The sequence below is a fragment of the Falco peregrinus genome, chromosome 7, assembly GCF_023634155.1.
Source record: "Falco peregrinus isolate bFalPer1 chromosome 7, bFalPer1.pri, whole genome shotgun sequence".
NCBI lineage: Eukaryota > Metazoa > Chordata > Aves > Falconiformes > Falconidae > Falco > Falco peregrinus.
The window spans coordinates 85,525,980-85,544,102 of record NC_073727.1 but is presented as its reverse complement, the minus strand read 5'-3'; the positions used below and the strand labels follow the sequence as shown (position 1 = coordinate 85,544,102).

At 41.6% G+C, this 18,123-nt stretch overlaps 1 protein-coding gene across 5 annotated transcripts in view; it reads left to right on the top strand.

Moving 5' to 3' along the window:
* The first annotated feature begins 279 nt into the window (after positions 1-279).
* The window catches only part of SYNCRIP (synaptotagmin binding cytoplasmic RNA interacting protein), a 26,234-nt gene continuing 8,390 nt past the window's right edge, over positions 280-18,123 (top strand). For all 5 annotated transcript variants that reach the window (XM_055809820.1, XM_055809819.1, XM_055809818.1 and 2 more), the window contains exons 1-9: positions 280-479; positions 1,968-2,127; positions 2,995-3,113; positions 3,300-3,407; positions 5,122-5,235; positions 5,331-5,507; positions 10,491-10,626; positions 11,532-11,737; positions 16,731-16,880. In XM_055809820.1, coding sequence (XP_055665795.1) covers positions 1,980-2,127; positions 2,995-3,113; positions 3,300-3,407; positions 5,122-5,235; positions 5,331-5,507; positions 10,491-10,626; positions 11,532-11,737; positions 16,731-16,880 — 1,158 coding nt within the window. In that variant the 5' untranslated portion in view covers positions 280-479; positions 1,968-1,979. The remainder of the gene's footprint in view (positions 480-1,967; positions 2,128-2,994; positions 3,114-3,299; positions 3,408-5,121; positions 5,236-5,330; positions 5,508-10,490; positions 10,627-11,531; positions 11,738-16,730; positions 16,881-18,123) is intronic.

The following is an 18,123-nucleotide window of genomic DNA, read 5'->3' as shown; positions in this document are numbered from 1 at the left end:
AGCGCGCGGGCCGTGCGAGCCCCGCGCGCCCCCCGCCGGCTGACGCGCCGCCCGGCCCGTAGGAAGAGGGCGGCGCGCGCCGCTTCGCACGGAACGCCGAGCGCGTGGGGGACGGAGGGGAGGGCGGGCGAGGGCGCGCGCGAGGGCGGGGAGGGGCGGGCGCGCGCGCGGGCAGCCCGGCGGGCGGGGCGAGGCGATAACCCTTGCGGAGCTGCCTGGGAGACCCCGGGTTTGGGGCTGCGCCAGCGCGCGCGGCGCCTCCTCCTCTCCCCTCCCGCCCCCCCCCCGAGCCGAGTGGAAGGGGCTGGGGTTGGTGCCAGCAGCGGCGTGAGCGCTCGAGCGGCCGCCATTTTACGCCAGCTCCAGCACACTGTCCGGACACACCGAGGGAGCGGAGAAGGGGGGCAGCTCCTCAGCACGCCGAGCCGCTAGCCGCGCCCCGAGCCCCTTCGCACGGCGTTTCACCCCCGCAGCGACAGGTCAGGCGCCGGGCGCCGGCGGGCGGGCCGGCGGGCTTGGGCTCGCCGTGGCTCGGAGCGGTGGCAGCCGCCCGTGGAGCGGGGTGGGAGCGGGCCGGGGCAGGGCCGGGCCGGGCCGGGCCGTGGAGGGGGTTGAGGCGGCTGAGGGGAGCCGGCGGGCGGGGCGGGCGGCGCACGCCGGGGCCCTGCAGCGCTGGCGGGCCGCGGCCCGGCTGCCAGGCGCTGCGCGATGGGTGGAGGAGCTGGCTGCCTTCGTGGCCGCTGCTGTCGGGCGGGGGGCGGCCGGGCTGGGCCGGTGCCCGCGCACTAGGCCCGGCAGCTGGCCGGCGCTGGGGCGGCAGCGGCGGCTGGGGGGACCCGGGCGGTCCCCGCGCGGGGGCGCGTGGCTCTCGCCTCATTGTCCTGCCGGCTCCGCCGCTCCATTCATTGCCCGTGAGGGGCTGGGCTGGGCCGGGCCGGGGGGAGCCGCGCCGCAGCGGGGCGAGCCGCGACCTCCGTGCCCGGCGTGTGCGTGGGCAGGGGGGCCGCTCGGCTCTCGCGTGGCCCCGGTCACGTCGTGAGGCGGTGGGCGGCGGGCAGCGGCGCTCCACGGCCGGGCGGCGGGCCCCTGCATTGTTTCGGGGAGAAGTGTGGCTGGGGGTGGCGGCGGGGCCGGGAGGCGCCGCCAGCTCCCGGCCGAGTGGTGAAATCGGGCCCGGGGTGTTGCAACCGCTCTCTGGGGGGAATAGGGTGAGAGGTAGGGAACGGCTGGGGCTTGGGGTGGGGGGGAGCCGCTCCTCCTGCGGGAGTGTGGCGGGGAGGGGGGGGAAGTCGGTCACTGGAGGAAGTTGTAGGACATCTGAACGCGCAGAGCACGTGTTTCCATCGGGCTCATGGCGGCCGCCGCTGCCGCCGCCGCCGTGGGTGGGTGCGGACTGGGAAGAGCGCTTTGTTCCTCTCGCTTGCCCGGCCGGCACCGGAGCGGAGGCGGAAGGGGAGCCCGGCCGCGGCTGGGGCGCGGAGAGGCGGCTCGCTCCGGGGGGCAGCGAGTTTGCAACGGGAGGTGGAGGCAGCAGCGGGTGTCAGTGACGGTATCGCGGTAGCGGCGGCGGCATGTGGCAGGTTTGCTTTTCCTCCCACCCCCGCCATTGGCTTCTTGCTCCATTTCTAACTTGTTCAGAGTCTCTTAGGGAGTGCGTTAGAGAGACAGAGAGAGGGAGGTGAGTCAGTGTCTGGCTGGGTTGTGTAAAACCTGCAGTGAAAGCTACCCCACCCCCGCTAGGCAGTGGCGTTAGGGCTTTCCTTTGTTTTAGTGCTTCTTTTGAGGAATTTTGCTCGTCTTCCAAAGCTAAAAGTAGCAGGGAAGTGGTCTACGTGGTGGGGGTTTTTTTTGGTTTTGGAATTTGTTTTTTGTAAGAATAGGGCAGTCTTGTTGCATGTATTGTCACTTGAATTGTTCTGCTTGAAGATATTTCTAGCTTAATTATGACGCTTATTGCATTTGCACAGATATCTGGAAACATGGCTACTGAACATGTTAATGGGAATGGTACTGAAGAGCCCATGGATACTTCTGCTGCAGTTACCCATTCTGAGCATTTCCAGACATTGCTTGATGCTGGTTTACCACAGAAAGTTGCTGAAAAACTAGATGAAATTTACGTTGCAGGTAAGATGTAAAACTTGCAAAACCGCGCTTACGATATTTTATTGGATTCTGCTGTCTTTGGGCTAAAATAGCAACTTTTTGTGGTTTCCAAAAGTATGGGAACTGCAGACTTGCCAAAATCTGTGGATGTTTTCCATTCAGTGCGTTAATTTGTTGTATTCTTCAGAGAAGAGTCTTGGGCCGGGCCACTTGGTCTGAGGGGGGAAGGAGAAGTATGCAGCTGACCATAGCAACAGATCATTTTTAGGAGTAGGAGATGATGTGGTCTTTGTGCATTTTTTAATGTAGTTGTAGGAACTGTAAGTAACGGAAGCCTTGATAGTAATCTTCTCATATAAATGATACTTCATGACATAGTATTTGGGCTCATGGATGCAAAGGTTAGTGTAGTGGTTTTTTCAGACGTGGTAATAGCTAGCATTTTTTAAACTTGATTTTTGGATTGTGGTGGTCACTTTTAGTGCTGCAGTTTATTTGTCTTTACAGTCTTCTGAAAATGTACCAAGGTACCATTGCTAGGCAAGCTAAGTCAGGTTTTGGTAGATCCTTCCAAATTAAGTGTCAGGATATTGAAAATAAACTTGGCACTTGTAACATCTGGGTTTCACAGAAGTCAAATAAATACATAAATGCAGTAACAGTTACTCTGGATCTTAACTTTTTTTTTTTTTTTACACTTTTTGATTAAAAAAGGTTAAATGCACTTAAATATTTATCTTTAAGAGGACTAAGTGATTTCTTAGGTATAGTAACTTAAGTTAATCACTGGTTGATTTAGGGGTCACTGAAATGTGTTAGATGTGTTAAATGTGGTTAAACAAAGATTCCTGCCCAAATATAATTAGTAATTTTTTTTCTTTTCTCTAGGGTTAGTTGCACATAGTGATCTAGATGAAAGAGCTATTGAAGCTTTAAAGGAATTTAATGAAGAAGGTGCATTGGCAGTTCTTCAGCAGTTTAAAGACAGTGATCTCTCACATGTTCAGGTAATGTTAAGCAATTTAGGATATAATTGTTGAGGGATAAACTGCTAGTTGGCTGGCAAGAGGTTTGCTTAAGTTTCTTTAGTGATCTATATGTGATAGGTAATATGAGCACTGTATTAGTTCAAGGTAAAGTTAGATTCTGGCTTGTCGTGTTTTCAGAACTGAAGATTAATACATCTTTTGCAGAACAAAAGTGCCTTTTTATGTGGAGTCATGAAGACATACAGGCAGAGGGAAAAACAGGGGACCAAGGTGGCAGATTCTAGCAAAGGACCAGATGAGGCAAAAATTAAGGTATGTGCCTAAACAATAAAATTTTTGTGGTCTATATGTGGTTTTTCAAACCTGTTGTGAGAGGTATCTTGATTATCTTGGAACTGTGCTTTTCTTAAAAAAGGTGTGTTGGATAATTTCTCATTATTGAAAGCTGTCACTTGCTTTTTTATCTTACACCTCTTCCTTTTCAAGAGGAAAGTTAATATACTCTTCATTAGTAGAACCAAATGTATATAAAAGTGAAAAAGATTTGACAGTTTGCTTTACGTCCAGTTGAGACACTTATACTATTTCACATTTAAAAGTTTTTGGAAACTTGTCAGCATAGATCTTTAACTTGAGAATGCCTAACTTGAGCTATTGGTGGTTGTTTTTTTGGTTCTTTTCTGTTCTGTTTCCCCCATCCCCTTCAGCTCAGGTTTAAAGCAACTCCACAATGGGGAGGAGGTACCACATGTGTCTGAAAAAACCTAGTTTGTAATTGGTTTAGGATTTAGCTCACTTCTTATGATATAATCACTGTTCTCATAAACTGTACCCCAAAGTGTCTTAGTAATGGACATGCTATTTCTTGGACTGAGTCTTCTGCTAGCAAGAGACTCCTGTCTCAAGAGTTAGGTATATTGTGATTAGCAACTTTATCAAAGCTTAAGGAAAGGCCAACCCCCCCTAAGCATGCTTAGTTGATGTCTTGTAAAGCAAGAGAATGTTTCATCTTTTAACTTCCCGTGTGTGATGTGCAAAATTAATGTGTTACAAATAACTGTGTAGCTTGTGAAACTAGAAAATATTTTTTCTCCTGACTTTGAGGCTGGGATGCCACTAATTGTAAATTCAAAAAAACTGATAGAGATTTTGTTACTACTACATTAAACAACAGTATGAGGACTTTGTTAACTAACTAAAAGCATAGGTTTTACTGCTGATGGCTGTAATATTTTAAATAACTTACAATTTTCCAGTTGTGAAATCACTAACTCTTGATTATAATTAGGCTTGTTTAGTATGCTGTTTCTTTGTGTTAAGAGTTGATTGGTCTTTGTAGAAAATTATTAAGAATTCTAATTTCAGAGGAGTTTCTCATTATGTATTTGCATACTGAATTTCATGTAACATTTTAAATTGGTAGTATACCTGTAACTGTATGCAGTGATTCTAGTGAGGATCAGTTGTGCTGGGATGGTGTATGTGCCCACAAGGAATTTGGGGGGTGTGGGGGGGGTGGGGAGTGGGGTGACAGGAGGAAGTAAGTAGTACTACCACTTCAGTGTTTGGATACCTGAAGCAGTCTGGTGTTCCAGGGGTGTAAGCACTTAAACATGTGTTTTTTAACTTCACACTTATGAGTAATCCCATTAAGTGAAGGGAACTCCTGTGCATAAATGTTTGCAAGATTGGACATGCCAAAACAAGAAGTGGCTCAGACTAATATCTTTCTAATTAAAGGGAATGTCACTATTCTGTTATTTTGCTTTTTTTTTTTTTTTTTGTATGAAAATGAAGGAATTGGGAAAACTCAATGTCTGGTTTTGTAGCAGTATTTCTTTACCTGATCCTTCTGCTGGTTGTTTTGCAATTTTCTTGTTGAAGTACTGGCAGTAGGCTTGTTTGCCTGTGGGAGTTTCAAAAGCAGTACAGTTTAAGAGGGATTATAAGCATGTCTGTGAATGAAATGCATCTAAACTAGCTGAATTTGTATGTGATTTTAAAGTTTTAAGTTTTTTACTTGAAGGCACTCTTGGAGAGAACCGGCTACACTCTTGATGTGACTACTGGACAGAGAAAGTATGGTGGGCCTCCTCCCGAGTCTGTATATTCAGGACAACAACCTTCTGTTGGTACAGAGGTAAGAAGCAGATACTTATGTAGAGGTATTCTTATTCATTGGAAGTATTTTATTTTTTTTTATAAAAAACACTCTGTATGTGTCTTGTCTTGTAGATTTTTGTGGGCAAGATTCCAAGAGACTTGTTTGAAGATGAACTTGTTCCGTTATTTGAAAAAGCTGGCCCTATATGGGATCTCCGCTTAATGATGGATCCACTAACTGGTCTAAATAGAGGATATGCTTTTGTCACTTTTTGTACTAAAGAGGCAGCTCAGGAAGCTGTTAAACTGGTAAGTTTTCTTACTTGGATTTTTTTTTTTTTTTTGGAAGAATGCTCTCTGGTTTGTAAGCAGTTGTCCTGATTCTAATGCTTGGGATGGAACTGTAGTTGTTAGATCACTTCATAAATGTCCAGTAGGTGTTTTTAAATACTTCTGCATTGCATATACATTTCTACTGGCTGTATTAGGGACACATGAAAAAAAAACAAACAGCCGATGGACTGCTGTTTGGACCAGCTAGGTGAGCCTTTATTACTAACAAAAAGTTGCAGTAGCAATAGTGACTTCCGAGCAGCTGTGCTGGGGCCGGTGTGGCGCACACAGGGAGCGTGGTGGGGTGGGCTGGGATCGCTGCTGTGCTGGCCGCCGGCAGGGGGCCCCGCCTGGGGAAAAGCTCTGAAGTCCCAGAATTTCATAAGATACTTCAGATGGGAAATAATCTCTCTTGAGTGTTACGGTCTGTTCTGTTTGCTGCAACTGACTGGAAAAAGTCATAAATCCTTCCAGGTTAAAAGAACATTTTCTTTGGTTTGCACAGAGGCATGAAATAGTTCGATATAAGAAATAGGCTATTCTTTGTAAACTTTATAGGTTTTGTGCATGAAGAATCCATTACTAAAAAAGAGGGGGGAAAGAAACACCGCCCTGATCCTCGCACTGCTTCTTTGTTTTCCTAGTTGAGTTTGAATTTTGTTGAGCTAGTTACGGCTACGTTGATACAGCCAAGATCAGTGTGCATTATGCCCCTCAAGACTGCTAACCATACTCGCTCGGAGGTGTACTGATACTGTATTAATATAGTAGGGTAAAAGTGTCTTGTTTTGTAGTAAGGTACGTCTTAAACGATTAAGGTACTGTATTGACACTAATAATGTAAGTCATTTAGTGGAGAAAAATCAAACTGAAGATCGGAATGTGTTGAAGTGTAGAAATGTCTACAAAAGTGTGGAAATACAAAAATATTTGGTGTATGCTGTTTAGCTTTTTAAGAACAGTTAGTGTTCCTGTGCGCAATCCAGACATACTGAAGATAACTGCATATACCTCTTCATACTTCCGTTGTCAGCATAGCTATCTACATCGTGTGTGAACGAAGTTATGTACATGACGTAGCAAAAAAGTGAATCAAATAACATACATTGTCAGAGGTGCTTAGTAAACTAACAAAAAGGAATTTTTCTTCACTTAGTGGGATTTTGCTTAAAGGCAGTGTTCTGAATAGTCATTCAGGTTGTGTTTCCATAAAACTAACATCAGATCCTAGCCTCAGTCTTCCACTAAATGTTACAAGGGAGGTATGTGCTTGTCCCTTTTTATGTGATCTTTGATCAGTGGGGAAAAAAAAAGTATTGTTCCGTTTTTTCAGTTAAATAGCTGCTGAGTGTAATAGTTGAAAAGTGTTGCGATTGATGGGACAGTTTTTCAGCCTTCATGCTAACCTCTTGGAGGGCAAGGTTAGATTTAAATTGGATCCTATGGCATTTGCCAGATTCTGAATGGTTCTAGTTGTAGTTGGCTGGCTAGTTTGGTGTATTATAAGTTTCCAAAGTTGTCTGGGAGTGATTTGCAGGGGTACTAGCAATATATGACTGGAGAGCTCAGTTGAAAATCGTAGGTCTGTCACTTGTATTAGTTACGCGTGCGTGGGAGAGGCTACTGAAAGATGTCTTAGAAGCACTGAGCCCTTGGTCCTAGCCATTGTAATAACCTAGTATTTTAACCGGTGGTGTTCTTTTTGATACTAGCAGTAATCTTCTGATGTGTATACAGCTTACTTTCCAGCTTTCTGGACTGGCATAGGGGTTCTTCTGTTACTTCCCATCTCCTTCCCGGAGGCTTCTCCCCCCCTGCCCCATTCAGGACTCTCTGAAATGTAGCAAAAATGAGAACAAAAATCTCTGCGCTGCCTGTAGCCTTCTGAGTAATAAGAGGGAGCTTATGAGGTTTTGTCAATGCCCAAACTGCAGCAGAGAATAAACTGACCTGTCTTGCAGTTGTTGTAATGTATTTTGTATACAGTTCATATTTGCATGGCTGTTGTATCATCCACAGTCTTTGTAACTACTTAATATAAACTGAACTGAAGTTTTTGGGTAAACTTAGTCTTGGCTTCTCTATTCATTAACCAGAAGAAATCCTGCAATTTAAAAGGTGGGAGCCTTGATTTTGTTCATGTATATGCATTTTCAAGCCACTTAAAGTGGAGAATTGCCTAAATTGCATTTGAAATGCTTCTGGGGCTGTGCTTGAGACAAAAATGGAGTGATGCTATGGCCTGATACTGAGAAGACTTACAAATATTAACAGCAGTTAAGTTTATGTTCAGTACTTAATCTGGTGTGGATAACCCTCGCTGGTTAAGTAGAAATGGTGTCTCAAATGTTCATACAAGCACTGATGATCAGAAGTCTGATTTAATTTTTTTTTGACCCCAGGCATTTTTTCTCTTTTTAACATGATTGTGTTTACCTTCTCTTTTATATAGAGTTAAGAATTGCGACTCCAGTTGTGTTTTTGCACACGTGTCCAGTTCTCCCTCCTATTTCCTATGAAGCTGTTAGATTTCAGTTTTTTCAAAAGATTTCTGAGTGGTTAAAGTTACTGTAGACATGTGCAGGATGAATACTTATGATGTGAAGCTTGTAGGAAAACATACTGAAAACTATAGTAGCATACAGTGTATTTTTGATTAGAGCAAGTGTAAGCTTGATCAAAGTGTAGGTACAGGTGACTTATGCAAATATGCCCCTTAAAGCAGTTTGCCAGCTATGCGTAGCAGTAGAACTTGCCATTTGCTGCTGGAAATAAGCTAAAATTACTGGTGAAAGTTTTAGGTGGATAAAATGACAAGACAGACCTTATGCATACTTTGACCTGTTTGTAACAAGGTTCTTAGAGAACTTAGTAAAAAAAAAAAAAATAAAAAATTATAGTGTGTAGAAGGTAATAATATCTCTGTTACTAACTTTGGGCATTGATTCAGTGGTGACAGGAGGGGAAGCAGTATGCTGACATAGCTAATTTGGTAGGTTGATTGTTCTGGCACTTTACCCGGATCATGATTTGGGCCAGTTTATGTCTAATCTAAGTTTACAGATGGCATGCAAACTATTTACCTAAACCCCACCAACTTTATATATAAAAGCACCTAGTTCAAGACTCTGTGTTAAGAGAAACATACAATGAAAAGTAGTAGTTAATGTTTTGTGGAAAAAAACTACTAGCAACTGCTGTCAGTGTGGAATTGCAATACGGTAGATTTTTTTTTCTTAGTTATGAAATACTACTGTGTTGCCATTGGTGTATGAGAGGCTTTCTTTGAATTAAATGTGGAGTAAATTTTGGTCTTACAACTTTTAACAGGAAGAGTCGGGTAATACCTTCTATTATTCATATACAATAGAATATTCCAGTTGGAAGGGACTGACTGACCCAATTCAGGGCTGGCTGAAAATGCAAAAAGTATTTAAGGGCATTGTCCAAATGCCTCTTCTTAAACACTGACAGGCTTGGGGGTCATCGACCACCTACCTGTCTAGGAAGCCTGTTCCAGTGTTTCACTACCCTTTCAGATAAAAGATGCTTCATAATGTAAAGAAGTGTTTCCTAATTTACACTTCATTTAATGAATAATCAGTTTGTGTCCTATTTCCAGACGAATAAACTGTCAGCTTCTTTAAAGGTTTTTCTTTAAAGGATTTTTTTTTTTGTTTGGACTACTGTAATACGTCTCTTCAGTAATGTATATAAGTCTGTTTTTTAGTAATCGGAATAATACACATACAGTCTTTTATTCAGCTGTTTCCTACTTTAAAGTCTACTATTCCTGTGCCATGTGGGTGACAGATACAGAGGTACAGAAGTCTTTTACTGTATCCTACTGTGTTTTCAGACATAATTAGTTGGGAAGGGGCCACTCCAGATCCTTTTCACATGTACAGTACTCCTTTTAGCTCACTTCTGATGCAGATATTATCTAACTTTGAAAATTTTCAGTGATGTAGTTTTTGTTTGCACAAGGTAAATGTAAATAAATAAATAATCTTCACCCTGATTTTAGTGTACAGAGCAAGAAGGGGTGTGAGATTACTTGCTTGTACAGGTTTACCACCAAACAGAAAATAACTCATAGAATAAATAGCTAGATTAAATCTTAAAAAGCTGTGCTGCTACTTGTCAATAAAATGTTGACCACAAAATACATTTTCCTAGCTAAAGAACTGTCTGTTGCAGGGCTTCCAGTTGGAAAGGGGTTGATGTACCACCAGTTGACCTCCCTGCTGCTTATTTGGATGATGCATGTCTGTGTCTGCATCTCAATGAAAGGCATTTTTTGTCAACAGATGTCTACAGTAATACCTTTTTTTTTTCCCCTTAAACTGCTGACTTGTTCAGGGTGTCTTCTAAACAATCTGTTATGGGAGAAGTGTTTGAACAGAAGTCTTAGGATTTCAAGTCAGTAGAAGGTTGTTCTTGCTGTTTACTATCTTTACATGTGTAATCTATGTGCTTTGGAAAGTATTTGCCAATTGCTCTTGCATGTTTTGTGAAGACGTGATCACGGCTCTCTTTCATTAACTATGGAACTTTAGAAGGGAATCTCGCTTTAATTATAACTCTTGTCTTATACACAAATCAAGAATTCATAAGTACAGTCTATAGAGGAATTTGCTTTTTTTTTCCTGCACTGTTGTGAAGGGAGAAGCCTTGACCTTGATGACTTGGACATAAGACTTACCTTTTCCATAGTAATAAGAAAGAGGCTTGAACAAGGAGGGAAGAATAATTGTTGACTGAAATTGTGGAGCTATCTTAGAGACCATGGCTATGCTTCAGAACAGTTGAATATGCATTGTAAGAATGTGTTAAGCTCCAAAGAATTTAGTATATTACTCAGTGCTGTGTTTGCAATAGTAAAATATTTGGTATGCTGCTCTTGAGGGGAGTGAAAATTACCTGTAACTGATGGATGTCCAATTATTTTTCTTTCAGTACAACAACCATGAAATTCGTTCTGGAAAACACATTGGTGTATGCATCTCTGTTGCCAATAATAGGCTTTTCGTCGGTTCTATTCCTAAGAGTAAAACCAAGGAGCAAATTGTTGAAGAATTTAGCAAAGTAACAGGTAAGTCAAGAACTGTGTTTTGTAGAGCTAGAAAGATGTCAAACATGGTCAGTGATGAACTCTCTTCACCATCTTTTGGTTTATGGTTGAATGATGATGAATCCAAACAAAGACCACTCAGCATTTATCCTGACTTCTAGGTGGTTTTGGGGTTTTTTCAACTGTTGTTATGCTGAGGGCTGAAATACTTGTGATGAGACTCGATGTGTGGTTCCAGGTTTTACCTAGATAATAATTGTGTAACGTTAAAAAAAAACATTCAAAGAAATAGATGGTTTAATTATTTCAATACTAATGGATGTTTTAAAACCGTAAGGTAAAAATGAAGCGGGTTGGATAATGTGACTAGTTCTGTGCTTTAGAATTCTTAGTGATTTGATAAGGATCTCATTTTGATAACAGCATATAAACTGGCAAAGGTAACATTTGATGGCTTTCTCTGTTACTGAACAATCTACTTTCAGGTTCCTTGGAGCAACACTGAAACTTCTTAGATGTCTAAAAATTGTGCAGGTTTGATCTCTTGTAGTTTAGACATCCATGGAAAAAACACATGCTGATAAGTGGTGTGTCTTAGAGGTTTGAGAGGAGAACTGACAAAGCACAACTCTTGGCTGCCCTTATCTCTTCTTCATTCAGTTAGAGGAAAGGTACTTTTCCATAGCTACTAAGCTTTCTTCATTTATAAAATCAGATCCTGAGTTGGGACAGTCTAATGTGTCTCTCTTAAAATGTTGGTCTTGAAGGTAGTGAAAGTATTATGTACTCGGTCTCAAAAGTCTAGTGTGTTCCTTCTTTTTTAGAACAACTTCTCAGATGTGTATTTACCAGAAAGATAATCCCCACTTTATAATACAAATTCATGGATTGAAACCATAACAAATAAATATTTTGCTTAATTTCAGAGGGTCTTACAGATGTCATATTGTATCATCAGCCTGATGACAAGAAAAAGAACCGGGGTTTCTGTTTCCTTGAATATGAAGATCACAAAACTGCTGCTCAGGCCAGACGTAGGTTAATGAGCGGCAAAGTGAAAGTCTGGGGAAATGTTGTTACAGTGGAATGGGCTGACCCTATAGAAGACCCAGATCCTGAAGTCATGGCAAAGGTAATAAAGCTATAAGGGAACCATAATACATGTAAAGTGCCTTGTTCCAAAGTAAGTACTTTCTGACATTAGCCTATGTTTAAATAGCATCTTTCAGCCTTCTTGACAGAGGTGAGATGGCAGGTGAGATGATAAAAATATGAATGCATTCTAGAATAATTGTTGTGAATTGAAAAACTCTATTGACTGATGTTATTTTGTGCTCCGAAGGCCGGATGTTGAATGTAATTCTTGCCAAAATGACACGTAGGGTGATGTACTTAATTTCTCATCTGGAAGTGGTGGTGGAGACTCCCAAAGTTAAAATGGTTTTGTAGCTTAATACTTGAAGGGACAGAAATCTAAATGGAATGATGGAACAAGCCTTAATTCTTTTTAAACCCAGAACTTTGTTTATCACTTCAGAATTGGAATGTGTCAGTTAGATGCACAAATGTATTTTCAAAGTTGCCTTTAGTAGTAACTTCTGAGAAGTTAGGTAATTGCATCATAGTTGGAACTCTGTATCTTTATTTTTTAATTTGGGGCAGTTAATTCCTTAAAATACCAAGACTAGTAATATTTTTGGATTTTGATTATTTCAATGAAACGGGAGTCTGGACTGTTAACATTTTGAAGTATGTTGTAGCAGTTGTTTTATGTGTGTGTGTGCGTGTGTGATATTTTGCCAGAAATGAATTACCTGATTTTTTCTTTTCCCGTCAGATAATGCTCGACCCTGTCTTTTTCAGTTATGTTGTGTAGCTGAGTTGTTTAATGGAAACTCCTAGCTAGCCCATATCCTTATCTCTTTCTCTTTGCTTGCTTTTCATCTGTGCTTTTACTCTCATCTGAGACACGTCACTTGCTGGAGTCCTACTTTGATGGACCTAGTAAGATAGCTTGGCTGGGATCTCCTCTTTGGTGAGCCATAAGGGAAAAGGGTTGGGGTGGGGGCTCATTTTAGGGAAAAAGCTGCTTCTGTAATACAAGTATTACAGAAGCTTTTGGACTACCCTGTCTGCAGACTTCTAATTTTCTTGCCTGGCTTCATAGACTTATCAGCAGCGAGGAAGAGGCCTGCAGGTAAAATAAAAGCCAAAGGTGGCACTTCCTAAATATGGCAGCCTATCTATCGGTTTGGTTTCTTGGCTCAAAAGAGAAGAGACCTAATCCAGCAAACTATTAAAATAAATGAGCAGGAACTTCTGCTGACATGACTGAATAGATGAGCAGGAGGTGGTAGACAACATACTTGGCTGTCTTTCCTAAGCAAGTTTACAGATGTGGGGAGTGAAAAGCTAAAGAAATTGATGCTTGATAGTGGTTTGCCCCATTTAATGGTTGTTTTTTTGTATGTGTTAATGCCTTGTATTGTTTTCTATTTGAAATGGGACGTGAAAAGGGAGGAAACATAAATATGGAAAATGTGCAGAAAACCAGCTTGCATACTTCTAGCGCCATATGCCAAAGACAGGGCATGGAGCTTGGGTTAAAGGCGTATGGAAGAGAGACTAACTGAATGAGAACGCTGAAGAAGTAGAGAGCACGTAGTGTGTCTCTGAAGCAGAAGTTGAAACAAGCAGTGTTGTGTCTGACCTTTCTTGCTGGCTGCGTCGCTTATTCTTGCAACAGGGAAGGTCTCTACTCTAGTCTTTCTTGCCCATTCAACTGTACATTTGGAGAAGGTCTGACCCATCTGGCACTGCTGAAAGTGTTAGGCTTACTTTCTGTTTATCGCTGTCTTTCTCCTAAGAGAAAAGAGCAGCTGAGCTGCTGCTGCAGTCAGTAATCTCCCAGATGAGAGCTGCAGTTTGGCTGTCAGTGCTTCGAGTACTGTTAATCAGGAGCAAAGGGAGAACTATTGACCCTTGTAGTCTTACACATTCCTGTGGTAGAAGGCTCTGGAGGAAACATTGTGAGTAGGAGTAGGAGGTTGCTTTTATCAGAATAATCATCTGATTGGCAGGTTTCTTGTCAAGACTGCTAGAAAAGCAGGTCCATGATGAGGAAGACATTCACCTTTGTAGCCAGAATGTGGACAGTGTTGATCTAAATGTCTTGCAGAAGCAGCATATAATTTCATCAATACATGGACACTTAATAGATTTCTGAAATGTTTACTTAAGCCTCTTTTTTCCTTTAGACTTGTGCTTAAATGCTGTGGAGAGTACTGTATGAATGCATACTTAAAATTTAAATGGGCTGTTACCTCAAATAGGAAGTACCTTGAGTGCGATGAGGTAGAAAGCTAGATTCTGAAGCTAGACATAATGTTCTGCAGTAGATTAGTGCTTGTACTGGCAGGTCAGAGTATAATTGGTTAAGTAATTGATCTGTGGTCCAAAGTGGACTTTTTCCCAACTTTCAGTAGCTGTGTTGATAGCTTAATTTCTCCTAAGTGTTATTTTGATGCCTCTTATAGTTGTAGCATAGGTGGATTCCTTAATGTTTTACTTGAATTCTGTAGCATGGCTGAGGCTACAAGGACATTCTGGAGTGGCAGGTTAAGCAGCTAAATAAAGTCTTATGCTTGTGGCTGCCTGGTAGATTGCAGGACAGGAGATGGGGTTAGTAACCCTTGGAGAATGTGGTAGTGGAGTCTGAAGTGTTTGTGCTGTGGGTAAGAGGAGGAAAAAGGAGCAGATCCCAGAAAGGTGTGGGGCTACTCCAGTCTTCAGCAATTTAAAAAGTGAGTTCTGCCTTTGTGACAAAGTGCTGCTGCTTGGGTATGTCACTTGTTAGGTGTGTATCTGTGGTTCCTTGGTGTTACAATCTCTGGGTCCTTGGTGTTACAATCTATGAGTCTTAATGAAGAGGACTTCCTTTTTTTCTTTTTTCTTTGTTCTCTTTAGATAGCTCAAATGAAATTGAAATGAGTTCATCTTCTTTCAACCTATGCTTTAACCTGCTTCCTAACTTTGACATCATCTTCGGTTCAGCTACTCTTTTAACATGTAACATGACCAAAGGTATTAAAAAATTTCAGCTGTTAGAGATCAAGTTAGTTGCTTTTTAATTTTTTAAAAAATGTTGTGTTAGTGCATATTGTAACAAAGTGATAATGTTGGAGGTTTTTAATCATGTTTGACACCATGTCAGTTATTGTGGGTTTATTAGTGAAGGCTTCTTGGGCTTCCTCATGAGATTGTAGTTTCCATTCTTTTCTAAAGTACAAGCATAGGGAATATTTGTTTGAAAGTTACTGCTTTTTAAAATCATCGCTTACATCACAAACTTACTGTAATTCATTTTTATGAAATAAGGTTATGGTAGCAATTAGGACAGTTCACTAAAAATGGTTATTACATAGGGGTTACAAGAATGAAAGGTTGCTTTTGCCATTGAGGCATGTAGGAGAGACTTAACACCCGAGGAAGCAGCTTTCCTCATGGAGATGGCTATGACTTCTGTCATCTGAGAATCAGCAAGAATAACTATTGCCAAAGACTAGAGTTGATACTCTGTGTCAGGCTTAAAATCTGTAATACCCCTTCTTCCAAACTTGGCACCCCATCCTAGCTCTTCTAGTGAGTGAGATGAAGATCAAGTTAAATCTATCCTGTTTATTTTAACTTAATGACATAGTAATAAAAAGGGTGTCTGGATTTATTGAGTTCCAGTATGTGGTGGGAGTAGAGAGTATAGCTCTGCTTAAGAAATGGAAGCATGCTTTCTTTGGTCGCTTCACCACCATGTTATTTGTGTTGACCATCAGGGTTAGGAGCAGGAAGTCAGCGCTGCCATGTGCGACGTTTGCTTGCTTTTTGTCATAAGCTAATTTGAAACCAGTAGCGGAGGGCATGTGAGCAGAGGTTGTAGGCCTTTGCAGCTGATGTGCAACTGCATTGTAGGAAAGTAAGGCTGTGAGCATATTTGGCAGTGGGATGTGACTAGACTGTCAGAGCATGGTGGCAGTGTGTGGAAGGGACTCCCCCCAACAAGTGAAGGAGGCTTGTAAATTGGGAGAACTCACGGATGACATCATGTAAGCATGCTAACGTACGGTCATTTAGTGCAGGCTCAGTGTGGATGCAAGGATGAGTCTTTGAATACTAATGGGTCACTAATACATGTGATTTCTGGTGTCCAGTTTATGTTGTCTGCTACATTAAGAGTCTAGTTTAAGCTTCTGTCACACTGCTCTGTATCGTAAGCCGTTGGTGGTTGATGAAACTTTATATTGATTTAGTCACTGTCAGGCAGTTAACAGGGCATATATCAATAGTTGAAAGATAACCAACCTCTCCGACAATGTAAGTTGCATAGCAGCCTTTGTGTAACTTAGGAGCCGTATCGCGTGCTTTAGAGAGCCAGGGGAGGGAGTAGACTTTTCAGAATTATTGGGGGTGGCTGTTCCTCAAAGGAAGGACACAGTTTGACTTGTGAGAAAGTTCGTGGGTTACTTGGCAGTGTCAGCCATTGTCTATTCCATTTGGTCTGTGTTCTCTCTTCTAGCTGTGGCTTCAGGTCACTGAGTGTTCCTCAGGCAAGCACAGTCCTGATGCTAGGTATTTGTTGTAGCTATAGTGTGGGAGCCACAAGTTAAGCAGCTTGAAAGCTGCAGGCTTGTCACCTCTGACCTAGATATTATAATGATGACTGTTCTGCAGATACCTGTGCAAAAACCTGTCTAAACAGTGAAATGTTTTGATCAGTTATTTTGTGTGTAACCAGTTCTAGCTGCCTTGTTTCAAGTTTGAAACTGTTCTGAGTTGAAAATTACTGCTGCTAGGATTCTTTTAAGCATTAAATTAAACATTAAACAAATTGTGTTGACTTTCAGGGTACTAATACTCAGGTAGTCATGTTTGAAAACAGATCTAATATTTCTATCAGTTAGGGAATTTTGGAGCTAACATGCTGTATGAGTATATAAATCTACATATTCATGTATATGTATATAAAATGCAATGATATTTTCAGGACTGCCCATAGCAGTGACTTGCAAACTTCATCCTGTGTTTTGGAATTAGATCATACTTCTAAGTCTTCTTTTTTTTTTTTTTTAAAGGTTAAAGTTTTGTTTGTACGCAATCTTGCCAATACTGTGACAGAGGAGATACTAGAAAAGGCCTTCAGTCAATTTGGAAAGCTAGAGCGAGTGAAGAAGCTAAAAGACTATGCTTTCATTCATTTTGATGAACGGGATGGTGCTGTAAAGGTAAGTGAAGACTAACTGTGTGTACATAATAACTAAATGTGATGTTTAGAAGCTGTGTACTTTTAACTTGAGAAGAAGCTCTGTCTGGAGAAACAGTAACACATTGTCACTGATAACTGTCCTCTCTGGGTGTCTCCTGGAAAGATGCAGTTGCTAGCTTGAAAAGTGGGTCTTAGATGCACCTATCCTAACTAATTCTGCTGATGCGTATCGAAGGAAACTGTATATGTTATCATTTGAAACTGAAGTGCCAGAGTTGAATGACTGTTCTCACCAAATTATTGGTAGAATCTAAAGCAGTTTCTCTAGGGCAGGTGATAAAAACTTAGGTATTTTTTTTATTTTCTGGGAACAGAATGACTTCTTTTTTATGGTGTGGAATGAGCACCTTTCTCTTTTTTAAAAAGGTACTGGACAATTGAGTAATTGTCATTCCTGGATTTTGCTAGCTTGGTCTTGGTGTTTTTTCTCCTGTCATCTGCCATTAGGAAGGGAAAGTGTAATTCCTCTCCTGCCTATAGTGTATGTATTTTTTTTTTTTTTTTGTGTTCTGTGGGAGGATGGTAGGATACAAGGGGATTCACTTGTTCTTACTTATCCAGATGCCTTAAAGCAGATCCTTAGGAAGATGATGGAAAGAGTCTTTTCATAGGATATGTATCCCATCAAGGCTTAGCTATGTCAAGCCTTTAAAAGTGCTAGAATCTTTAGAATTACCCTGCTTGAATTTAACTTTCAGCAATTGTGACCCATAGGAATTGTATGTTGGGTTTTTTGTTGGTGGTTTGGTGGTTTGTTGTGGAGTGTTTTGTGGTCAGAATAAGACCTAAATTCTGATTTTTGGCTTCTGGTTTAAAAATGAAAGTTACATTCATTACAAGTAAAATAAAGGAATAAAAACACATTGATCTTTACCTTTAGTAATGTTTGCATGTGTGCTGACTTCAGAATTATTCCCATATTGCAAAACGTGTACTTTTAAGAGGACAGTTCCGTCACTTCATTAATTTGAAACAGCTTGCAAAGGTTGAAGCCTATTTACAGCTTTGAGTGGAAGACTTCTAAACTGATACATGCAGTCCTGGGTTTGAGAGCCAAGTTAAAGAGGAAATGCGTAACTCTAGAACCCACAATACTATGCTGTCTGATTATTTAAAAAAATAATTAGCTTTATATTGTTATTTTAGCTCTGGGTAACAAATTGTAAAATGCATACTCTAAAAGTTAGAATAAAATCAATAAC